This window comes from Bidens hawaiensis, unplaced genomic scaffold, assembly GCF_021521415.1.
Source record: "Bidens hawaiensis isolate Kalapana, Puna unplaced genomic scaffold, B.hawaiensis_p1.1 tig00007028_1, whole genome shotgun sequence".
Taxonomy (NCBI): Eukaryota; Viridiplantae; Streptophyta; class Magnoliopsida; order Asterales; family Asteraceae; genus Bidens; species Bidens hawaiensis.
Genome location: NW_027491480.1, coordinates 1,102,996 through 1,125,534, shown reverse-complemented (window position 1 = coordinate 1,125,534; position 22,539 = coordinate 1,102,996). Strand labels below are relative to the sequence as shown.

The following is a 22,539-nucleotide window of genomic DNA, read 5'->3' as shown; positions in this document are numbered from 1 at the left end:
TTACGGGCTAATTAGGTTAAGGATTTGATGTGCAAATTTTTAGGACTTGAAATTTTTCAGGGACATCAGGGACCATGTCAATAAGTCTCTGTTCAAATTTAGTAATTTTTCGACTATGCGAGAATATTTGGCGAATTTATTACCGAATTGGGACGTTTATTTGGGAAAAATAGCTAAAATACTTCAAAAACTATGAAATTTTTCTGGGAACTTAGATTTGATGTATTTTGATCACATATGAATTTTGGGATCATTTGGAGAAGTTTAAAGGTGTTTTGTTTATATGCGTTCGTGTGAATTTTTATAGCCGAATTTGGGCCGAAAAGAATATCGCACGAACTTTTTACATTCTGGAATTGATACAGGTTGATTTGGGACATGATTTGAGCATTCAGAAATTTTTGAAAATTGTTTGGGGTGAACGGACGATTTTCAGGCGAAATATAGCTGATAAAATGAATTTTTATAAATTAATAAATCAGTAAATAAATTCCAGAAATATTTTTATAAAAATATACATATTTTAATTGATAAGTGGTTAAATTTTCATAATTTAATGATTAACGGTTAATTAGTTATGCTAATCTGAATATTAAACAAATTCAGTTTTTATAAAAACCGGCAAGTTCAGCTAATCTGCGGGAATATCAAAACACCCAGAGTGATCAAAAATCATATTTTTGGACTAATTAAGTAAAAACGAACTTTTCTATGAAAAACCTGGACAATCCGGATGGATTGTGCGCGTTTCTTCTTAAATCAAACTGAATAAACGGAAACGGGCCCCGTGGCTAATCCGGGATCCCAGTATGTGAACTTTCTTTATAACTTAATCATGTTATTAACCAATACATATACCAAGCTTATTTTTCCATAACTGTTTTCTGAACGCGTAAACGAACAACTTGGCCCAGCCGGGAAAACGGGAATTTGAGCCAAGTTCAGCTTTAAATATTAGACATTGAACAACATCACAACCTAAGCCTATTGCCACTTTCTGGGCGTTCCAGCTACACCCAGATTAGTTATACAGACCACTTTAGTATTGAGATTATAATAATATTAAAGTATTAATATTATTATAATATTGATTATAGGAACCACTGATAGCGGACCAAACAAACCACGAGCTGATACAGTACTGATTATCGACTAAACCGTGAGTTTCATGACCCCACTTTTAAACTGTTTTACGAACTTTTGGGGTGAAAAACATGTTTGCTTATATCTATATACATACCTGAAACATGTACTGATGTGAATTATCTAAGTGCTAACACACGAAAGTCCCCACGATCACAGTGATTAACTTCGAGCCGGTGGCTTGTGAATAGTACTATCGGTTTGACAAACCCAAGCGGGGCCAGCACGGTTGCTGAGACATTATCCCGTTTGCACATGTCCATATTTTTACGAACCAGCTATGTAGTGTTAGACATAGCTACCGGGGCATGTTGTGGGCGGAAAGGGGCCACAGTGGTTGATTGAGCGTGGGAAATGGAGGCACGCAGCACGAACAGTCCAGGCTTCACTGTAGCTTAGCATAATTACATCACATACATCATTTACATACATACATACTTATTTCATGATTACAAGTGTTGACTTGTGAACACTCATTACTGTTTTCTTGAAACTCGTGAAACTCACCAACTCTAATAGTTGACCCGTTGCTGAGACATTATCCCGTTTGCACATGTCCATATTTTTACGAACCAGCTATGTAGTGTTAGACATAGCTACCGGGGCATGTTGTGGGCGGAAAGGGGCCACAGTGGTTGATTGAGCGTGGGAAATGGAGGCGCGCAGCACGAACAGTCCAGGCTTCATTGTAGCTTAGCATAATTACATCACATACATCATTTACATACATACATACTTATTTCATGATTACAAGTGTTGACTTGTGAACACTCATTACTGTTTTCTTGAAACTCGTGAAACTCACCAACTAAAGTAGTTGACCCGTTTTAAATTGCTTTTCAGGTGTACCTAAACCGGAATGATTGGGTGATCTGTTACTTGCCTGAAGTGTGTGGTTGATGCTATGTGAGTAGAAGCAAGGGCGTTATTAGTAAGAATGTATAGTTAACGAACTAGTTTTGTTTGTATCACCTAGACTGTAAAACAATGATAGAACAAAGAAATGTAATATATTGTAAATTAGTTTGTAATGTTTCTTTATAAACAATGTGTTGATACCAGAGGTGTCTGTTACATTCCCGTTTTACGCTTCCGCATTGTGCTAGTCGGGGTGTGACATTATAAGTTTCGGGTCAACCTGAAAAACCCGAATAAACTTTTAGTTTTGAAATTAAATATATTTTTAGGTATAATAGGTTAAGTCTTAGCCACTAAAGTTCTCAGAATCTGGCTTTAATCGTTTTTTTCATTCTATCTATTATGGATCAATTGTTTATTATTAATTTATGTTTTCAGTTTATTACTAATAGTAACCGTAATCGAACAACCAAATCACGCTTGATTGAATACGATTATGGTTCGAGTTAGTTTTACTCTTCTTTTGAATTGTTTTATCAAGTTATGCTGGTTTATTATTTAATTATTTGATTTATAAGCAAAGAAGAATATGTTGTTTAATTTTAGCATTGTAGGTTTTAATTTTTTTTTTGTTTTTGTGCTTTTTTTTCTAGGATACTCGAAACCCGATTAACCCAACCCGAAAAACCCGAACCCGAATTACCCAAACACGAAAACCCGTGGGAAATTTGGGTTGAGTTTCAAGTCAAGATTTAAAACTTTGAAACCCGAAGAACCCGACCCGAAAAACCCATAACCTGAAAAATGAACCTGAAGAACACCCCTACTTAAAACACCACGCCCGACCAACACCCACTGTCCACCACCACCACCCACTGTTCGCCACCACCACCCACTACCACCGTCCACCACCACCACCACCTACCGTCCGCCACCACCACCCTCCAGCACCACCACCACTACCCACCATTTGCCACCACCATCTTCCACCCCACCACCCGCCCATCGTCCACCATCACCATCCACCGTCCGCCACTACCATCCATCACCCCCACCACCGTCTACCGTCCATCGTCCACCACCACCACCAATGTCTACCACCCACCACCACCGCCACCATCCGCCACCACCGTCCGCTACCATCACCCACCACTACCACTATCGCCATCCAACACCACAACCGCCCACTACCACAGTTTGTATACCACTACTAGTTTATTTTAACAATCTACAGACGTTAAAAAAACAGTCATCTTTTTGTAAACTGCAGATGTTTGGCCCATCTCTTCTTCTGCAGATGTGGTTTGCAGACTGCAGACATTTTACCTCTGAAAAAACAAACAGCACCTATGTTGCTCCTTTCACACACACACACACACACACATATATACACATAGGGGAGGGTTATACTAAAAAGAAGTAGTTTTCAAGGAAGACTGGGAATAAATCATAGCCATTGGATCATGCTAATCAATGGTTGAGATTTAAAATTACCAAAAACCGACATAGTTTCCTAGAATTATTCTTTCACCATAGGTTATAATGCCACATGTCAAAAATCTATTGGTTCTTATCATTCTTAGAAAACTCCTTATTCTTATTTGAACCCTTATATACCCTTATATATATGTGTGTGTGTGTGTGTGTGTGTGTGTGTGTGTGTGTGTGTACAGGGCCGTCTCCGTGAATCCCTTAAAAATTTCGGGGCTTGAGACGAGTAAAAAAAGAAGCCTCTAAAATCGCGTTCTCAATTTTAATAGATAATTTGACAATTTTACCAATATGGCTGTCTTTCAAAAGCCTAATACAAACAAACAATAATACACTATGTTATTAAAATGATTCGTATAAAACACATATAAAAGTTTTTTTCTATAAAAAAAAAAGAACACTGATTGTGGGAATTGAACACATGACCTTTGTTTCCATAGTTTAGAACCCTTTCCACTCAACCAAAGAGTCATTTTATACCCTTTTGTGTTTAAACAAAATTACATATAAAATATAAAATTTATTTTTTTTAACAATTATGGGTCCATTGGGAGAGCGGGCCTGGATCCGTCGCCCTCCTTGCCCTACCTTGGGCCGGGCCTGTATACACACACACACTAGTTTATAATTATGGAAGTTTAATTTGGTTGTCAACAAAGGTGAAATTTAAATCAATTATTATTTAAAAAAATAGCATAAACGTTTATGATAATTATTCTTTTATAACTCTACAATCAATTATGTTAGTTTACTTATTTTTGAGTAATTATGTATTTTACATTTTGTATAATTGATTTTACATTAAGAAAATGTTATTTACTTTACATTAACGTTTATAGTATGTCTTATAAGTTGATGTAAACTTTAACTTGAAGCTACTAACATAACAAAATAAATTTAAATATACGAAACTGTATTAACACGCTATAAAGAAACTGTTACAATTGAAATGCTACTCAGTGGTTCTCTTGGCATTGGCACTGCACCTTTAGAAATAATCATTATTATATAACATTTAAAGGGTAAATAAATAATATTAAAATGACTAACCTTTTGATTCTCTTATTGGAAGAGGTTGATTCAAAAAAAAAATACGCCTTTTTTATTTTGAAGACATCTGTAATATAATAAGGTTATCATATGAAAATTATGTACAACATAAACATGTACAAAAAACATATATAGCATGGCACCTAATTTTGTTGATTTAACGAAGGATTTTAGTCCACAAAACATAACAATTAGAAAAACAAGACAAAAAAAGAGTATTATGATTAGCCACAATCGTTGGTTTGTTATCTTGGATCTTTATAAAGATTGTAAACACATGCAAATTATAAACATCACCCGCAAAACATATAATATACCTTTGTCTACTTCAAACGAAGAATATTGGTTAACTTAAAACGGTATGAAGGATTACAAAATCGTTAATCTAAAAATTTATAACCCACCAATAGTGTGCCTTTAAACATTGTGTGCTGAATTTAGATGAACAAAATGTGTAGATATAAATAGTATTTAATTTTCTATAGATAAGTTTAGGAAACCCCAAAGATTTTTCTAGTAATTGATGCATATTGATATATATAAGGAATTAAAATAATGTAGGAATTCAATAAATTCGGAAAAACATTTGTTAACAGACGACCATGCTGTTATTGTGGAGTAATATATGTTTTTGATATAAAAGACACCATTGACTGAGTTGACTGGAAATTGATTTGACTAATTATTTGAATATCTAAGTCATTAGCATTAATTCCAGTCTAGAAATATAATTTTTTATTTTTGAATTATTTAATTATGAAGAAAATAGGAGAATGCTTAGTATATATGAAAATAATAAGGATAGACCAATCATATGATGCCATGTGTTCAAGAATCCTATTTCTTTAATAGTATAGATAGATTAATTGATATAGTAACACCCTGTTCTATTTAGTGTAGTAGCAAAGATGGTAAACTTTTAAAATGAAGAGTGAGAGTTCTATCCGCACTTGAGATGGTTGCTGTAAATAATAATTTGAAAGCAAAAAAAAATTGGTATAGTAACATATTCATGGCCGGTCTTGGACAAGTTCTGCACAACATTGATAACTCAACTCAAACCACACAAAGAAGCACTTTTTATTGTGGCTGTCTTTCTTTAATTCTGAGTCACATCTGTGCGTGCGTGTGTTGAAATGGGTCTCTTGTACAATCAGTTTTGACTGACTCAAATTTAAAACAGAAAATTACATATCATCATAAAAGCAAAAAACTGTAAAGTGTAAACTATAAAATATATAGTGATGGTGAAAGAATGAAATAACAAGAGAAAAGATGATGTGATAGACATACACGTTCTGCAATTATACTCCTTTCAGTCTCTCTTTTTTCCTTTTAGATATTATTTAATAAAAAATTGGTCATATATTTGCCAAAAGATTGAAACAATCGAAACTATGAACCTGCACAAATTTGTGGGAAAAAAGCAATCATGTCTGGATCCCATAAATGGAGCAAGGTAAAACAAAAACATATTGCAAAACTCACCAAATATATTGTTCATCATGTTCTACTCTTGTTTTCGTTCATACTCTACGTAGTTAGCATGATACTGATGGGAACTATTAATTTTCCGGTAACGGCTTTCATAGTTAAAGAAATGGAGATTCAGATCACCAACTTCTAGTTCAACTTGTGGCATATTTTGTTATTGTAAACAAGAACCGAGACCAAGCGTTTACACATACCGTATGTTGTAATGAACATATACTACATCATTTGGCGTTCTTCACACCGTAAGACCAAAAATATGACTTACGATATCAAAAGAACGAAATTCGTCAAATATATTATGGTCAAGTTAAAAATTAAAGTGGGCGGGAAATCCGAATACGAGATGCGATGCACACGTTTAGCTTCAACGGGGAAAACCAGAAAAGGCTTATAGAAGGAATATGTTTTTGCTATAAATAGGGACTTGCATTGTTATTTTGTGTGTGCTTGTATGGTGTAAATCACCCACCCAAGGGGAGCTCACCTTAATTGGGTAGGGTCGGTTCGTTTAATATATTAATCTTTCAACCGATAACGAGATCATTTCTTATTATATTATCCATTTATTATTTTACTCGATCGTTTGATTTACCGCACCCGTCTTGAACGTTATCAAGAACAAAATCCGTTTGTTGTCGGATCCGGTTCTGGTCCTACACACACCTTTAAGGTCATATATACATACTTCATGTATAGTTATGACATTCTTGTAAGCATCTATATCTGAAAATGTGGATAATATAGTTAGAATGACCCTAAAATCGAACAATGTTAAACATAAAACAAGATGTTGAGCAAACGAAACAAAATAAACCCAATCCTAAGCCTATTAAGACTCAACTACTTAGTTGGCCATTAAATAAACTAAACAAACTCTAACCGATAACTCGATAAACATAAATAGACTCATACCTATCTTCGACTTCTTCCCCGGCCAAAACTACTGTCCCTTTCAATATTAACCTAACCCGTCAAGGGTGTCAAGAAGTTTCCTAACTATTTGCAATTATACATGGAATAATAATGCTCTCCGGTTTCAATTCACAATTTCTTATACACGCTTGAAGTGTTAAATTTTGTATTAGTTACATACATTTACAAGTATAAAGCTCTTACTACTTTTACTTAGATATGAATAACTAATCCTATTTTAAGTTTTTATAAATGTGAAATAAAGTTATTATTTTGCACATTTGAATGTTTGATACACTGTAATTAGGTTAAGACCAAGTGTAGTATGTGTCTTTCTCAACCAAGTTACAAAAATAAAATACTTTGTATTTAAATATGTATACAGATCCCAATGCACATAACAAATTCAAGCTTTGATGAGCCATATATCTACACTTTGAGGAGTTCACCAAAGATTTTAAACTATTTTACTTGGTTCAACTGCAAAAGAGTCAAAAGGATACAGTTAGAAGTGAAAGCACGCACTTTAGCTGCAGAAAGCTGTTATAATTAGCCGAGTTAACTCAGTTATAGACCATGAGAGAAGACAATCTTTTCATCAACAGGATACATATGTAAAAAACCTTAAACTAAGTTAACCCTGTTTACATTGGGAGCATGCAACTGAAACTGAAAACTTAACAGCTCAGTATATCAATCAAACCATGTTATGGGAATTCTTGCCTTAGCATCTTGTAACATATGCATCAAATATGGTATCTTGTTGTGACATTGCTGTTAACAACCTTTAAGACAGATATTGACAAAAGAGTTTTCTGGGAAATGAAATAGCAGATTTACAGAAAAACATAGACGTTGAGTGATTGCATATAAAAATTATTTTTGTTACTGTTGACATAAGAACACAAAAACACATACTATAGTTTGTTAGATAACAAATTTTCATCAAATAAGTTCCCTAAAGTCATAACTCATAAACCACCTTTTCTACATAGAGTTTTATGAGAGTTTAAAATGTGTGAATTTCTAATACAACACGTAAACTTGACAGATAAATTGGTAGGGTTGTGACTAAATAAGTATAGGTCCTTAAAATTCTAACATGTTTAATCCGTGACTTCTTTGGTTGACCCGACAAACCCCTTTCGAGTCCATCCATCAATTCGGTTAACTTAGATAAAAAAATTACAAATTCTTAGTTCAACCCCATGTGCTATAATCCATATAACTTTTACACATAATATTCATTATATGGGTCGTGTTTGGTTTACGGTTTACATAGGTTAAGTACATAAATCTATAATAAAGTTGATACTAGGCGCTAATTAATTTTCTGGAATACAAATTTATTTGTTACATATTGGCTTTTTATAACAAATAATAGCACATTTAAAACAGTAATCTAATCACAAAACATGATATACATATATACTTCATTTTTGGTATGTTAACATGTTTAAATCCATCTATAATAAAATAAGTTTTATAGTTATGCATCTTTGATATGCCAACGTTTATGGAATAAAGAACTTACAAGCAATGAGAGACGAATCGAAAAACAGTTTAAGTGTTTGTTAACCGGATATATATTAAGCATAAACCTACAAGTTAATATCTTTATTCAATAACTATATATTGAGATAAAAACATTATTTACTAAAAGCATAGGTATAAAATAAAAAGCCAGAACTTGCAAATTTTTTTAGATTTAAGTACAGAGATTAATTTTTGAGTGTAATTTCTAAATATATTATCAAGGGTTTAAGCTTTATGAAAGATGGAGTTAAGTACTACTGCAATAAAGGAAGCACATGAAGGGACATGAGACAAGATTACATGGAGGGAATCCAGAAATTAGATATCACACAAATTAAATATTAACTCTCTGCTGTGTTGTCACACTCACTTGTTGCATTCATGCAAGACAACCAATCAATCTATCCATTCAGCTATTTACCCCATTTCATGTCCTTTTTTTCTATAAATATTTATTTTATGATTTCCTACTTTTTCTCATGTCATAATAAAGCTAAAACCCATTATATAATATTTATATAATACAAACTTCAATTACTCATTTAAAATATACATAAATATAAATTATAATAATCCCTTTTGGGTGAGATATTGCATTAGAGGTGCACAAAAAACCTGAACCCGGGATCGGATCCGAAAAAATTACTCGGAACCGGAATTTTAATACCCGGGTTTTTAATACCAGAACCCGTAAGGTACGGATAGGGTATGCATTTTAGTACCAAAACCCGTACCTGGAACCGGACCCAATTTATACCCAGTAATACCCGAAACCCGGTACTGGTTCCATACCCGGAACCGGGTTTTTCAAATACCCGAAACCGGGTTTTTCAAATACCCGATCTATACCCGAAATTACCCAAAAAATACCTGACAAATACCCGAAAATACCCCTAAAAATTGTAACCCTTTAAAAAAAATCCAATCTATACCCGAAAAAGCGCGGAAAAAACCCCCAAAAAATCCCAAAAATAGAGTTTTTTCAATACCCGGAATTAGGGTATTCAAATACCCGGTTCTATACCCGACCCGAACCCAATGCATAAGGTATGGTTTTTAGAGACAATACCCGGACCCGAACCCGACCCAGGTATTACTAATACCCGATTTTCCAATACCCGGTCATACCCGAACCCGGTTCCATACCCAAACTCGAGTTTTTCAAAAACCCGATTTGTGCACCTCTTGCATGCCAATTTGTCAAAATATATTACTCCTATTTCTTATATATATTAAATGGGCAGTTGTTATTTGAAAAATGATTAATGGAAGCATGATCAATAATCATGTATTTGGTCAATGTGTTGGTGGATTAAAATCTATTAATTTTCTCTTGCTTACCAAAACCTCTGTTAAACTCAACCAGGTGCATGAACTTTCCCTCGTCGGCCAGTTGATAAAACATTGACATGTTAATCTAAACGTATTCGCATGGATCAACAAACTAATCCGAACTCGTTTAAACTAGGTAAAATTCAATATAAGGTTGTTATGTTAAATATCTAAACATTTTTCTGTAACATCTAATAAAAAGTTGTTTACCCCTGAAAAACTGAGCCTTTAAAGAAAGGACAAGGTTGCAACTTTTTTTGGTTGGATTCAGCATATAATTATAAAAACTACAAGTAGCTGGGACCTATCCATCTTAAATTAACTATGTAGTATAATATTTATATAAGGTAAAGTAGTTGATGCTTCTGGCTGAGGAGCAAGAAAATAATAATTGGCCAAAAAGTTATAAATACGATCACTATTAAATTCCAAGAACAAAACAAAAATGTATTAAAAGAGTTGACCGATTGTTTTATAGAGATTGATCTCAACACAAATAAGTGAGCAAAAACTTTGATTTCAAGATTCTTCATGTCCCATCCATCTCTTCTCATGAGTGATCTTTAAAAAAACCCACCTTCTATGGTCTCTCACCACTGCCAATTATCATCATAAAAACCAACAATACGCACCATCCATGATCAAGTCTTTTTTAACCCAACAATATAATAAGTGCTAGGGTGTGTCGATCGAACAATCAAGTTTTGACGGCTTTTAGATTAAACCGTAGGGCATAAAACTGATACGGTTTTTGATCCTTGTAAACCAAAAGAAAACATTGTTAACAACAATCGAACGAATCCAAACCAATTACTAACTGTTAGGCTTAGGTTTGTTGGATTATTATAATACAAAAACACATAAATACGATAAGAAAAAGAATATATATTGTTAAACAAAGCATAATGTGTATGGTGCAACTTAAAACAACTGGATGCATCGTTTAAATGTAAAAAGTTTCATAGCTTAAAATCCATCGTATAAATCATAAACCAGACTGCTTGGTATAACATCAAAATTACTTAAAGGATGGGCCACGAAACCAAACCAATGACAAGTTTGAAGGATTAATTTCACGGTTTCAAACCAACACAAGAAAATTCATAAAAGAGTGTTGCAGATAAGTTATTATAACAATTTATTTGGCTTGTTCCTTTCTTAATTACAATAAACAACTCAAATATGAAATATTTGATTTCACTTAGATAAACAGTTTGATTAATAAATAACTTCAGAACCATTGCATAAGATAAGCAATTTCATTAATAAGTAATATGTTGAACATCCTAAGTTAAATTGGAGAAAAGAATACACACCAAAGAGAGATGAAAGGTGACCAAATATAGGGGAAAGATTATATCAATAGGTACCCATAGACGTGTTCTTTTGACTGAAATATTTGTGCTTGATCAATCCCACTTCATGGGTGAATATATATAGTTAATTAATTCTAGATAAAGGAAGAAAGAGAGATAAATATATAAAGATAGTTGACCTAATACTCATGATGAGGATGGTGATACATTGATGTGTCACAACCACCTTGTGAAGAACCATGTCTATTATGACCATGATGATGACGATGGTGATGATCTTGATCTCTTCCACCACTTACATCCATCTTGTTGCATCCCATTTGTGCAGCTCCAAGATTCAGATACACCAACCTTGAATCAAGATTCAAGTTCCCAATATTCCCACTACTGTTTGAACTGCTGCTGTGAGTATGATCATCATTCATTTGCGGATAATTTTGTGTCGAATTCGAACCCGCATTTGCGGCTGCAGCATTACCTTCTTCCCTGGAGATCACCATTGCAGCTGACTGAACAAGCTCGAGGCAAAGGCGAAGCTTATTCGGTTCGATATGGGTTAGTCCAGGAACCGCGCCTTTGAATAGGAAATCTGAAGTTAGGGTTCGAAGGATGTCAAGTGGTGTGATCCCTTCAATGGTTCTAACATTAGGGTCCGCATGATGGTCGAGTAACACTGCGACCATATCCGGCGAGACCATTTCGGACGCTATGTGAAGCGGGGTTTTCCCAACCGGTCCCGCCGGGTAATTCACATCAGCAGCCCCTAATTCAAGCAATGCTTTCACCACTTCACGGCTGCAATTCTCAACTGCATAATGTAAGGCCAATGCTTCATCAAGATTCAACCCTTCACCCATGACCATGAGCTTAACAAGCTCCACATCCGATGAATCAAGCGCGCGCCTCATTCGTCGAATCTTTTGGTCCTCGAGGTCCGCAGCGACCGAGAGGTCGTGGTGATGGTGCGGGTGATGGTGCTGGATGATCGAACGGCGGGATAGGGACGATTTTAGGCGGAGTTCTTCGATTTTCGTCACGATATCAATGGGAAGATGTTTTGCTAAAATTTCAGGTGGGAGACCAGATTTTGCTACCAAGTGAGAACAAGTAGTCCATAGTTGATGCATGTCTTGTTTTCTTGAAGCTAAAAGAACCTTCATCACATCTTCAATTGAAGCTTTCTCCACCATGATTGCTAATTGCTTCTAAAAATCAAAAGTTTTAAAAAGATCAAGATTATAATAATCCCCATACCTTACCAAAAAAGATTACATTTTTTAATCATAAAGATTAGTTATAATAATACTATTTGTGTTGGTGATGTATGGTATTATAATATGTGGAAATTGAAAATTTCCATTTGTGCATTATTAATGTGACTGTATCAATACAACCAAACAAAACACAAATGAGGAAAGTAGAGAGTTAGGGGGGAAAATGATGGGTGTAATAACTAATAACTGTTGAAGACAAGACTAGAGAAGGATAAAGAAAAAGATCTAAATTTAGAAAGCTGGTAGTGTGGAACATAAAGATAGAACAACCCAATTCAAGAAATGAACAATGTTCATGAAATCAAGATAACATTTAACAACACATGTACACATGTTCATGTACACACTCAACACTATAACATTTTTGGAAATATTCTGTCCATTTTCAAGAAAGAGTATTGTAATTCATCATCTGTTAAAGCATTCTATTTGGTAAAGAACTTATTTTCAGGTGCCTACTTGACCAAACACTGCACAAAAGTAAGTAAAAGAACATAAACAAGAAACCAAGAAAACCAAAAAAAACTAAAAAAAAAAGAAAAACAATATAGGATTTTTTTTTATATAAAAATATTCAAACCAACAAAATTTAGAAAGAACCCATAAAGATTATTGTAATTTTGTAAGTTGTAACTAATCATCTGTTAAAGCTATCTGCTTGACCAAATACTGTAGAAAGGAAGAAGAAATAGAACATAAACAAGAAACCAAGAAAACCAAGAAAAACAAACCAAGATTGGATTTTTATTTTTATTTTTTATAAAAAGATTCAACCCAACAAAATTTAAAAACAACCCAAAAAGATCTATGTTTAGAACACAAATTTTCATTATGTTTAGAGAGAGAAAGATGAGAGAGAGTAAACTAAACTAAACTAATTACTAAACCAAACCTGAGTGAGTAAAACAAGCTGCTCAACACCAAAAGATCTAGCGGCAGAGAGAGTATCAAGAGCAAGATCAACGGCTGAGGTGCAATGTGTATGCCAACAGCCTCTCTCACCACAATTAGGTCTTGGCTCATGTTTTTGAGGTACTATTGACACCTGACCACTATACAAAAACTGCAACATCAGCAAGAACACCTCGTACCCAACCGAATTCACAGGTATCACCGTTGAGTTCCTTGGAGAACCGGGTCCCATCCGTGAGCCTAGCGGGTCGGATCCGAACCCGGTTGGGGAATCAGTTCCAGTTCCAGTTCCACCGGAGCAAAAGAACTTGCGGAAGAAGAGACTTCTTGCTGCTAATATGCAACGGTGTGCATGAACAATCCTGCCTTCAACACTAAAGGTTACATCACTGAAAGCTTGACCGTTGATTAAAAGGTTGAGATAATCCAAGGATAAAGATCTTAATGAATCCTCTAGAGACATGGTTTTGAACTATAATAATAATATTAATATTAATAAAGTTTGTGGGAAGAATTAAGGTTTTGAGGTTAGTTGTTGTGGAACATAACTGGTTTGGCTTTGGATTGAGTGTTGGTGTTCTTCAACTTCATGTTTAGAGAGAGAGATGAGAGAGATTATTGTGATTTCTTGTGGAAGATATTTGTTTAGAGAGATGAGAGAAATTAGGTGGATGGACGGCTTGGGTATATATAAAAGGGTGAGAATTGAAAAGAAAATGAATGTAGTGATTTAATAAAGTAAATGAGAGTTTTAATTATATAATAAATCTTTCCAACAATACCACTTTTCAATTAGCCAATAAACCAATCAATCAATCAATCATGCCCAGTAAAATCCCACCGACAGCAAAGCTATAAGTAGGGTCTGGGGAGGGTGGGATGTAGGCACACCGTACCTCTATCCAAAGGAATAAAGAGGTGGCTTCCAGAGAGACCCTCGGCTCTAAGTACATGTGTATGAAGCAAAATAAAGGAAATCAAAGTTTAACAGTTATATAAAAACTACTACTAATTATAATAATATTAATAATAAGATCACAGTTTAACAGCTATATAAAAGCTAATAATAATTATAATAATAATAATATATGTAAGGGAAATACCATTATGGTATGTGACCTAAATAAGTTAAGTTTAAGCCCTAAGGTATTCAATTCTCTCTAAAAATCCTTAACTTTAATTATACTTCTCCACGAATTCCTATCCTCAACCATGTCCTCAGAGAGGTTTAGGTCTATCAAATCATGTCTAATCCTCTCATCCCAAGTCAATTTCGGTCGTTCTCTACCCCTCCTCCCCTCTATAGAATTAGCCAATAGCCCAATTATATTAATTATATTTAGAGCATGGACAAATAAATGAATTGGAATTACTATTAATAGATGCAGCAAATTAGTTTGGATTCAAAAGTCTTCTATAATAGGCAATATGACATATTTTAAAGCTTATAATATCAAAGAATAACATCTACTTTTTTACGAACAACGAATAAAGATCTGACTACCTGGCTAACTCAATGGTAAAAGACAATTTATACGCTTGTAATTACCTATCATCTCCTTATCCAAGGAAACAATTTGAACTTGAGACATTTTGATGTCAAACACAAATCTTCATTTCCGTTCCAATACCATTTTAGTTAAAGCTCATTGGCAAATAATAATAAGTTGTTTTGGCCAGTAATTATGACTATACTTTTTTTTTTACTTTAGTGTCCTCTATACCTGCAATTGACCTTCTGGTTGAATGACACAGAAATGATGGTTAAGGTTTAAAATTTTTATATATTGTCTCAAGTTTAAAACCTGGCTTAAGTGGGTTTTTCATAGTCATGGCTTTCCTCCTTTGTGTCTGAGTGAATCAATATGGACGGTTGACATCTCTTTTCAAATAGGTTCACTCGGATATATCCGAAATAGTTCTAAACGTTGTTTAAAAAACATTTGCTTTAAACCTACTTTAAATATATTTCGACCGTTAGATTAATATCCTTAGCCACTTTGAGAACAATATCTTTACTACATACGTAGATGCCTCTAGATTATAGCAATTTGGTAATGTACTTGCGAATATCTTAATTGAATTTCTTAAATAAAAACCGATTATGTCGTGCTTTTTGCTTGCTATAATTTATTTTTCTAATATGTGGCTTATCGGTAAATTATTAAAATAGTTCATCTTCTAATGAGTTTGTCTGTTAAGTAATCAAGATATAAATATATAACGGGCCATGTTATAACTACATCACACTCATTTAATTTCACACCATCAAATGACAGTCCATAAATAAAAGTCAAACTTTTAAAGTTAAAAATATAGAACTTTCTTTTTTCTTTGTCCGAAATCAGATATGCAAAATCTTCTACAAGCGTACACCTTGGTGCTGTTCCATGCATTTCATTATTGAATATTGGGGCTTATATGGAACACTGATGTCGTTTTTTGAACTAGGAGCAACAAAGCGTGCATACTAATTCCTGTTATAAATTGGCCTTGCAAACTCGTTAACACATTCTCCAAACTAAATGTGTATAGTCAATGCTACTGAGCATCCTTGAAAGTCTCCATCTAGCTTGATGTACGGTGTATAAACGTGCAATGTCGTGGCTAATCGCATTGAAAAGGTATTCTAAACATTCAGTTGAAGTCCTATAAGGTATATCTAAATATTCATCGTATCCTACTTATAAAGCCACCTAAGTATCTTTTTACTGATGTGGGACAAGCCAAATTTCACAGTTTTTAAGTTATAATCACATAACTTAGAGCATTGATAATTTGATATATATCATTCATCTTCGCTATGTTTTAAACGCGATTTGATTCGTTGAAATCCTCTCACATAGTAAAAAAACAAATGTACTAAATAATAATTCTATTACTAACACATACAATTAATCATTTGTGTCCAAATAAGTGAAAAAACAGTTCTCACTAATTTTTTTCGAAGAGCTTCATATCCATGATATATTTCAATCAGTTATAGCGAACTTTTCCTCATATGTCCGTGACGGCGTGACCTATGTCATAGCGCCCGTCCTATGGGCACGGTGGAGCTCTTTGCCACGGGTGTATGCCCGTGTAGAAGGGTTTGGAAGGACAGTTTGAGTCAAATGAATATTATTACTTCCACTTTTTGCATCAAGAAATTACATATGATAAAAGTAAGTTAAAAAGAAAGTAGTTATAGTGTGCAAGGTAGACCTCAAATTAATTGACCAGAAGTTTGATGTTGGTGAGCACTTTGGTGGTAGATAACGAAAGGCAATAGAAACGTTTTGGATTGACAACTCTTTACTGACTGTCTTATGATTTCAAGTGTTTGGAATTGACACTTGACTTGTCATTTCATGCACTCTGGTTCACGCAATTGCACCAAAATCATATTTCAAATGTTAGCATTATTAATCTTTGTGTTTTATAAACAAAGTTATATGGCTTTGCATATTAATTTCCCAAGGGTACGCAAAGAAAACCACATGTCAGTAATCTTTCGGCACTAAGAGACTGATCAACGATAGTTTACATGTCTCATTAATTTGAGGTTATCACCCAAGGATGACTGACGGCTACCAATTAAAGCAAACCAAATAAAGACTGACGGTTTTGTTTTACGTTTTCATAACAAACCTTAGATGTTGAATTTCTAATAATTATAGGAACTTAATAAATAATTTAACCCAAATATCTTAGCCCAGAGCCCCAGACGCATAATAATCAATTAATTCGTGTAACATACAGGTTAAATTTCATTATTTTGGACACCAATAATAGTTTTGGCCCAAAATTTTCAAGTCAAAATGACAAAACTGAAAAACCAAAACCGAACATTTTTGTCCATGAACTTTAGCTCAACTAATATTGGAGGGTAAATGAATATTTTAGCTAGAGGCCGAAAGATCTCAAGTTCAAATTCAATCCTAACCGGGTTTATCTACATTGAGCCTTCAGGCGACGAGTTTTTTTTCGGAACCAAAGATGGTGATCTTGGGTTACCCTTAAAGTTTTAGGGTTAAGCAAAACGATTACATATTTTTTTTAATAACAAATTAAATCTTTTAATTTTTTTTTTCAGATTAAACAAGATTTTTTATCACTTTATTTTATGCAAATTGATCTTAAAAAAGACTAACATAACACAACACCAACAATTCGATGTATTATTATTATTATAACCTTTGTTTTTGGAATATAAGTTAAAACAAATGTTTAGAGTCTAGGGGTCGGGTTAATTGTGCAGGTTACCTCCTATTAGGCTATGTGTAGTAGATGAGCTACACTAAAGGGCAATTTTTGACACGTGGCACCACATCAACAAGAGGGATGATTTTTATTTTAGGGTATAGTGGTTTCTAGCTAAATATTGCATCATCACATCTTACATACATACATACATACATACATACATATATATATATATATATGGATGGGATCAAGTAAAAACTTCTCTTATAGAGAAAACTTAAAAACTGCTAAAAAACTTTTTTTTTTAATTTTTTTTTAAATTTTTTTTGAAGTTTCTTTCTTTTCCATTATTCTTATATGTTGTTATTGGTTCCAAAAAAAAACAACCTTGTCGGTGTAGTGCGCATGTGTAATAGTGTACATTGCATATATGCAAAAATGTTGTATTGCATAGAATACAACACTATTGCGCATATTTGATACACACTATTTGAAGAAACACTAAGTGACGCCGACGGATAATCTTAGGGTCAAGTAGATGTTTCCCACGAGGGTTAGGTCCGGCAAAGATGGTTATTCTTCTCAACCTGCAAAACAGACACCGAGAGCTCGTCACTGAGAGGGGGGGGTACCTCCTTGTGACCACCCTCCGGCGTGAGAATCAGACTAGATTGCTCTGAATATAAGTGTATATTAAGAGAAATAGCTAGAGAAGATAAGATATGTGATAATATATGATCATACCGTTCCAAGGTGTTGGAGTATTTATAGCCGAAGGTAGGTTTCCAAGCAGGTACAGCCAGCTGTATAATATTCCTTTTCTACCAACTGTGGGCTACGCACGTGCCGTGCTGGTGGTTGGTGGGTAGGCAGCGGCTGATAGTGACATGGCCGGTTGTGTACTATTCCTTTTCCACCAACTGCAGGCTATGTACGTGCCACGATGAGGGTTGGTGAGTAGGCAGCGGCTGATAGTGACATTTTGTACTAGAGCGTGCTCCTCGTCGTACTGTTGTCAGTGAGCTGTCACCCTGTGATGGGCTGCTTTTGTCAGATCTTGTCTATTTTGTCCATACCTTGGCAGGTATAGTACAAAAGATCCTCCAGAAGCGTACGGACTGGCTCATTTGGGCGGGAGTATTCCCGCCTTGCTCATTCCTTCTTCAGGTGACATTACTGAATTATTGAGAGTTAGTGCCTTGTGCGTGTAGCCTTACTATTAGTGCGGGTAGCCTTCCCTGATGGCTTGTATCCGCAGCTGCGGGAACAGGCGGGGGTACTTCACCATTGGGAGGCTTTTCCTGCGGGAACAGCTGGCGTACTGCGCGTAAGGTCTTCATCTCTCTGAGCATGGTGGGTCCTGCGGAACCAGTTGGTCTTTGCGCAGACGTCCCTCTTCAAGGTGAGTCTTGCGGGTCCAACTGGGCTCTGCTGGGACCTACCTCTTCAAGTCCCCCCAGTCCAATGTTCTTCTCATGAATTGTTAATAAGTGAGGTGAACTTTTGGACTTAAGCAAGGGGTTTTGAAAAGGGTTTTTAGTTTTAAGGTTTTCCGTGGGGATTCTTCCCGCGGTTTCCCTAATGTCACGTGCAGAAATTCCCGACTTTTCTGCTTGATCTTTGGGTATGATGCGGGTAGGTGTGTAACTTCCTCGCAAGTCAGGAGCGTTGAGTTTCACTTGTGTAGATTCTCCACGAGGTTTTGGTAGTTTTAGACATAGTGATCAATTATGTTAAACAACCAATTCCATCTTGGAGCTTCAAACAATCTAGTTCTCAACGTTCCCGCTATGCGGGGATGTTATTTCCCTTTCCACAAGCATGGCCCAGAAGATCCTTCTTGGTTTTAATTCCCTGCAAGTGCTAAGTATGTGAAGGGTTTCGCCTTGACACTGTACCCGCACTCGTCTTATAGTTACTTGACTTCCAAGGTATTATTGGCTTCAATTCCCTGCAGGTGCTAAGTATGTGAAGGGTTTCGCCTTGACACTGTACCCGCACTTGTCTTACGGTTTCTTGGTTACCAATGTATTCTTGGCTTCAATTCCCTGCAGGTGCTAAGTATATGAAGGGTTTCGCTTTGACACTGTACCCGCACTTGTCTTACGGTTTCTTGGTTACCAAGGTAAGGGGGTATATTCCCTCTTATTTTTGAATCTTTGTTTCACGCATATTTTAGTTTAACTTAGCAATTTCTTGAGTAGTTTGGATAAGTTAACCTTTCAACGTGGCAGATGATAGGTTAAAGTTTTGCTTTCTCTTTCGTGATTGTGCGGGTAAGACCGTCACTTTCACTTAGTAGGATGGCTAAACTTTACCTATATCTGACCTGCGTGAAGGTTTTCCTCATCTTTTCCTTAGAAATTTTCTAAGTGTTTTAAATAAGTTAATCTTTCGACGCGTGGTTGTCAATAGGTTAATGTTCAGTTTCCTTTATCATGATTGTGCGGGTAGGACCGTCACTTTCATTTAGTGGGATGACCAAACTTCACATATAACTGACCTACGTGAAGGTTTCCCTCATCTTTTTAGAAATTTTCTAAGTGTTTTGAATAAGTTAACCTTTCGACGCGTGGTTGTCAATAGGTTAATGTTCAGTTTCCTCTATCATGATTGTGCGGGTAGGACCGTCACTTTCATTTAGTGGGATGACCAAACTTCACCTATAACTGACCTGCGTGAAGGTTTTCCTCATCTTTTCCTTAGAAATTTTTACCGTTTTTTGTGTTTATGCGGGTTTTGCCGCCTTCCACACGCAACGACTTACTTCCCCACTTATTTATGCGGTGAATACCGGCATATCAGTGTGGTCAGATCATAAGTATAAATGTAAGACCATCAGCGTCAATGTGATAAGGAGAATCATTTCCATTAGAAGTGGCTCTAGGCCTTTTCTTTACAAGTTTTGAATTGATCTACATGCAGCCTGTGTAATTGAGCTCCCTTCCATGTTCTTGGGATGGGGTTGTCATCGAGCCTTTCGAGCCGATTTGCACATGGTTCGGAATCTCGTTGTTTACGCAGTTGTAGTCTCCAACATTGAAGCTGCAGTTTCATCCGTGTTTTCCCCAACTGGGGTTCTACACGCATTAGCCTGCTTAGCGTCCATTACGCCATGAGGTGAGTGAGTTTCCCATTTCTAACGAATGCTTCGACTACGTCCTTCAAGTCTACGCATTCCTCGGTGGTGTGGCCTTTTGTCCTGTGGAAGTCACAGGATTTGCTTTGATCAGCGTTTGGACGCTGTCGGATAATTGGAGCCTCTGGCCATGGGAGCCTCTCTGTGGCGAATATCTCGGTGACGCTTTTGGTGAGTGGCGTCCATCTGGAGTTCCAGTTCGACAACTGCATGTTATCCTTTCCGCCTAACCGAGGGTGCGAGCCGGATGAGGTGCCAAATTTTACCCTTGACTACCAAATACCGAGCTTCCTCTTTTTGTTTTGTCGGGCGGTAAGGACGTTGTTTTCTCTTGTTTTTTGAGTGTAGAGGTTTGTGCTCTGGGGAAGATCTCTACCCAGTTGCTTTTCCGTTTCCACGAAGCGTTTAGCTGCTGTCATGATGGCATCCCACGTGGATGGCATGCCATCTTTACCCGTTAAGGTGCGGATGAGCTCTGGGTCTTCCGCGCCCTGGATGAAAGCAGCGCGAATAAGATCTTCGCTAATAGTGCCCAGACTTAGCTTCTTTGAATTGAAGCGCGTGATGAAGTCTAGTAAAGACTCATCTTCCTCTCGGATGCAGTTGAGGATCGTCCATTGCTCTTCGGTATACTTTCTTTGTTGACTGAAGTGTTGGCTGAACTTCTGCTGGAAGTCTGCCAAATCGTAGATGTGGTGGACCGGTAGACGGTCGAACCACGCTCTGGCTGCCCCAACAAGCGTCATTTGGAACATGTAACACCACGTGGGTTCCGTCCAATTGCTGACGGTTGCCCCCGCTATGAATCTGTTCAAATGATCGTCTTGGTCAGATATACCATCATATGTGCCTATGTTGGACATTTGTTTGGCACTTTTCGGGGCAATTGCTTCCGCAATGTCCCTTGCAAATTTAGACGTTCCCGCATTTGCAACAGTTGGTCTAAAGGTTTTAGAGAAGTCACGTGGGTTTCCCCCCGCGTTCCTTGGTTTGAAGGTTTCTCCAAAATTCCTTCTCGGTTGGAAGTCCGTTTCCTTGCGCTTCCCTTTCGCCCTATGACGAGGGTTTGCGTCACTGTCGGACTCCTCCCGATCATCGTCCAAGTACTCGCACTCATTGCTCATGTTGAGCTGTTGTCGAGTGCTTCCGAATTCGTCAGCCTGTTGGAGTGAACGTAAGCGTTCATCCAACTCAGCTTGGAATTCCTTTTGACGTGCTTCCGCCCACGCTTTAACTTGATCAAGTGTTTGGCGGGGGAGCCTCGTCTGTTGTCTCTCCACCTGGGTATCAATGAATCCCAGGGGAGGATTGTTTACTGCACTTGCCCCGGCTTGGGTAACCGGGGTAGTGTTCGTAAAATTTGTGTACTCGCCGGTGTTCCCCCCAGTAGCTGGGGTTTTGGTTACCGGGGTTTCTTGGTCACTCGCTGGCCTTGGCACCGGAGTAACCTTAACCATCTTTCCAGAGGTTTTGAAAAAACTGAAAAAGAATTAGTTCTAGCTTTTATGCACGGATGGCGCCAATGAAGAAACACTAAGTGACCCCGGCAGATTACGGATAATCTTAGGGTCAAGTAGATGTTTCCCACGAGGGTTAGGTCCGGCAAAGATGGTTATTCTTCTCAACCTGCAAAACAGACACCGAGAGCTCGTCACTGAGAAGGGGGGGGGGGGTACCTCCTTGTGACCACCCTCCGGCGTGAGAATCAGACTAGATTGCTCTGAATATAAGTGTATATTAAGAGAAATAGCTAGAGAAGATAAGATATGTGATAATATATGATCATACCGTTCCAAGGTGTTGGAGTATTTATAGCCGAAGGTAGGTTTCCAAGCAGGTACAGCCAGCTGTATAATATTCCTTTTCTACCAACTGTGGGCTACGCACGTGCCGTGCT

General features: G+C 36.5%; 1 protein-coding gene across 1 annotated transcript; it reads right to left on the bottom strand.

Annotated features, from left to right (window-relative positions):
* Nucleotides 1–11,092: 11,092 nt before the first annotated feature.
* LOC143634177 (BTB/POZ domain and ankyrin repeat-containing protein NBCL-like) lies at nucleotides 11,093–13,796 on the bottom strand. The gene is made up of 2 exons (XM_077102331.1): nucleotides 13,299–13,796; nucleotides 11,093–12,337 (listed from the first exon to the last, which is right to left on the bottom strand). Exons 1-2 carry the CDS (start codon nucleotides 13,779–13,781, stop codon nucleotides 11,312–11,314), a joined length of 1,509 nt encoding a protein of 502 aa, XP_076958446.1. The 5' UTR covers nucleotides 13,782–13,796; the 3' UTR covers nucleotides 11,093–11,311.
* Between the last annotated feature and the right edge of the window lie 8,743 nt (nucleotides 13,797–22,539).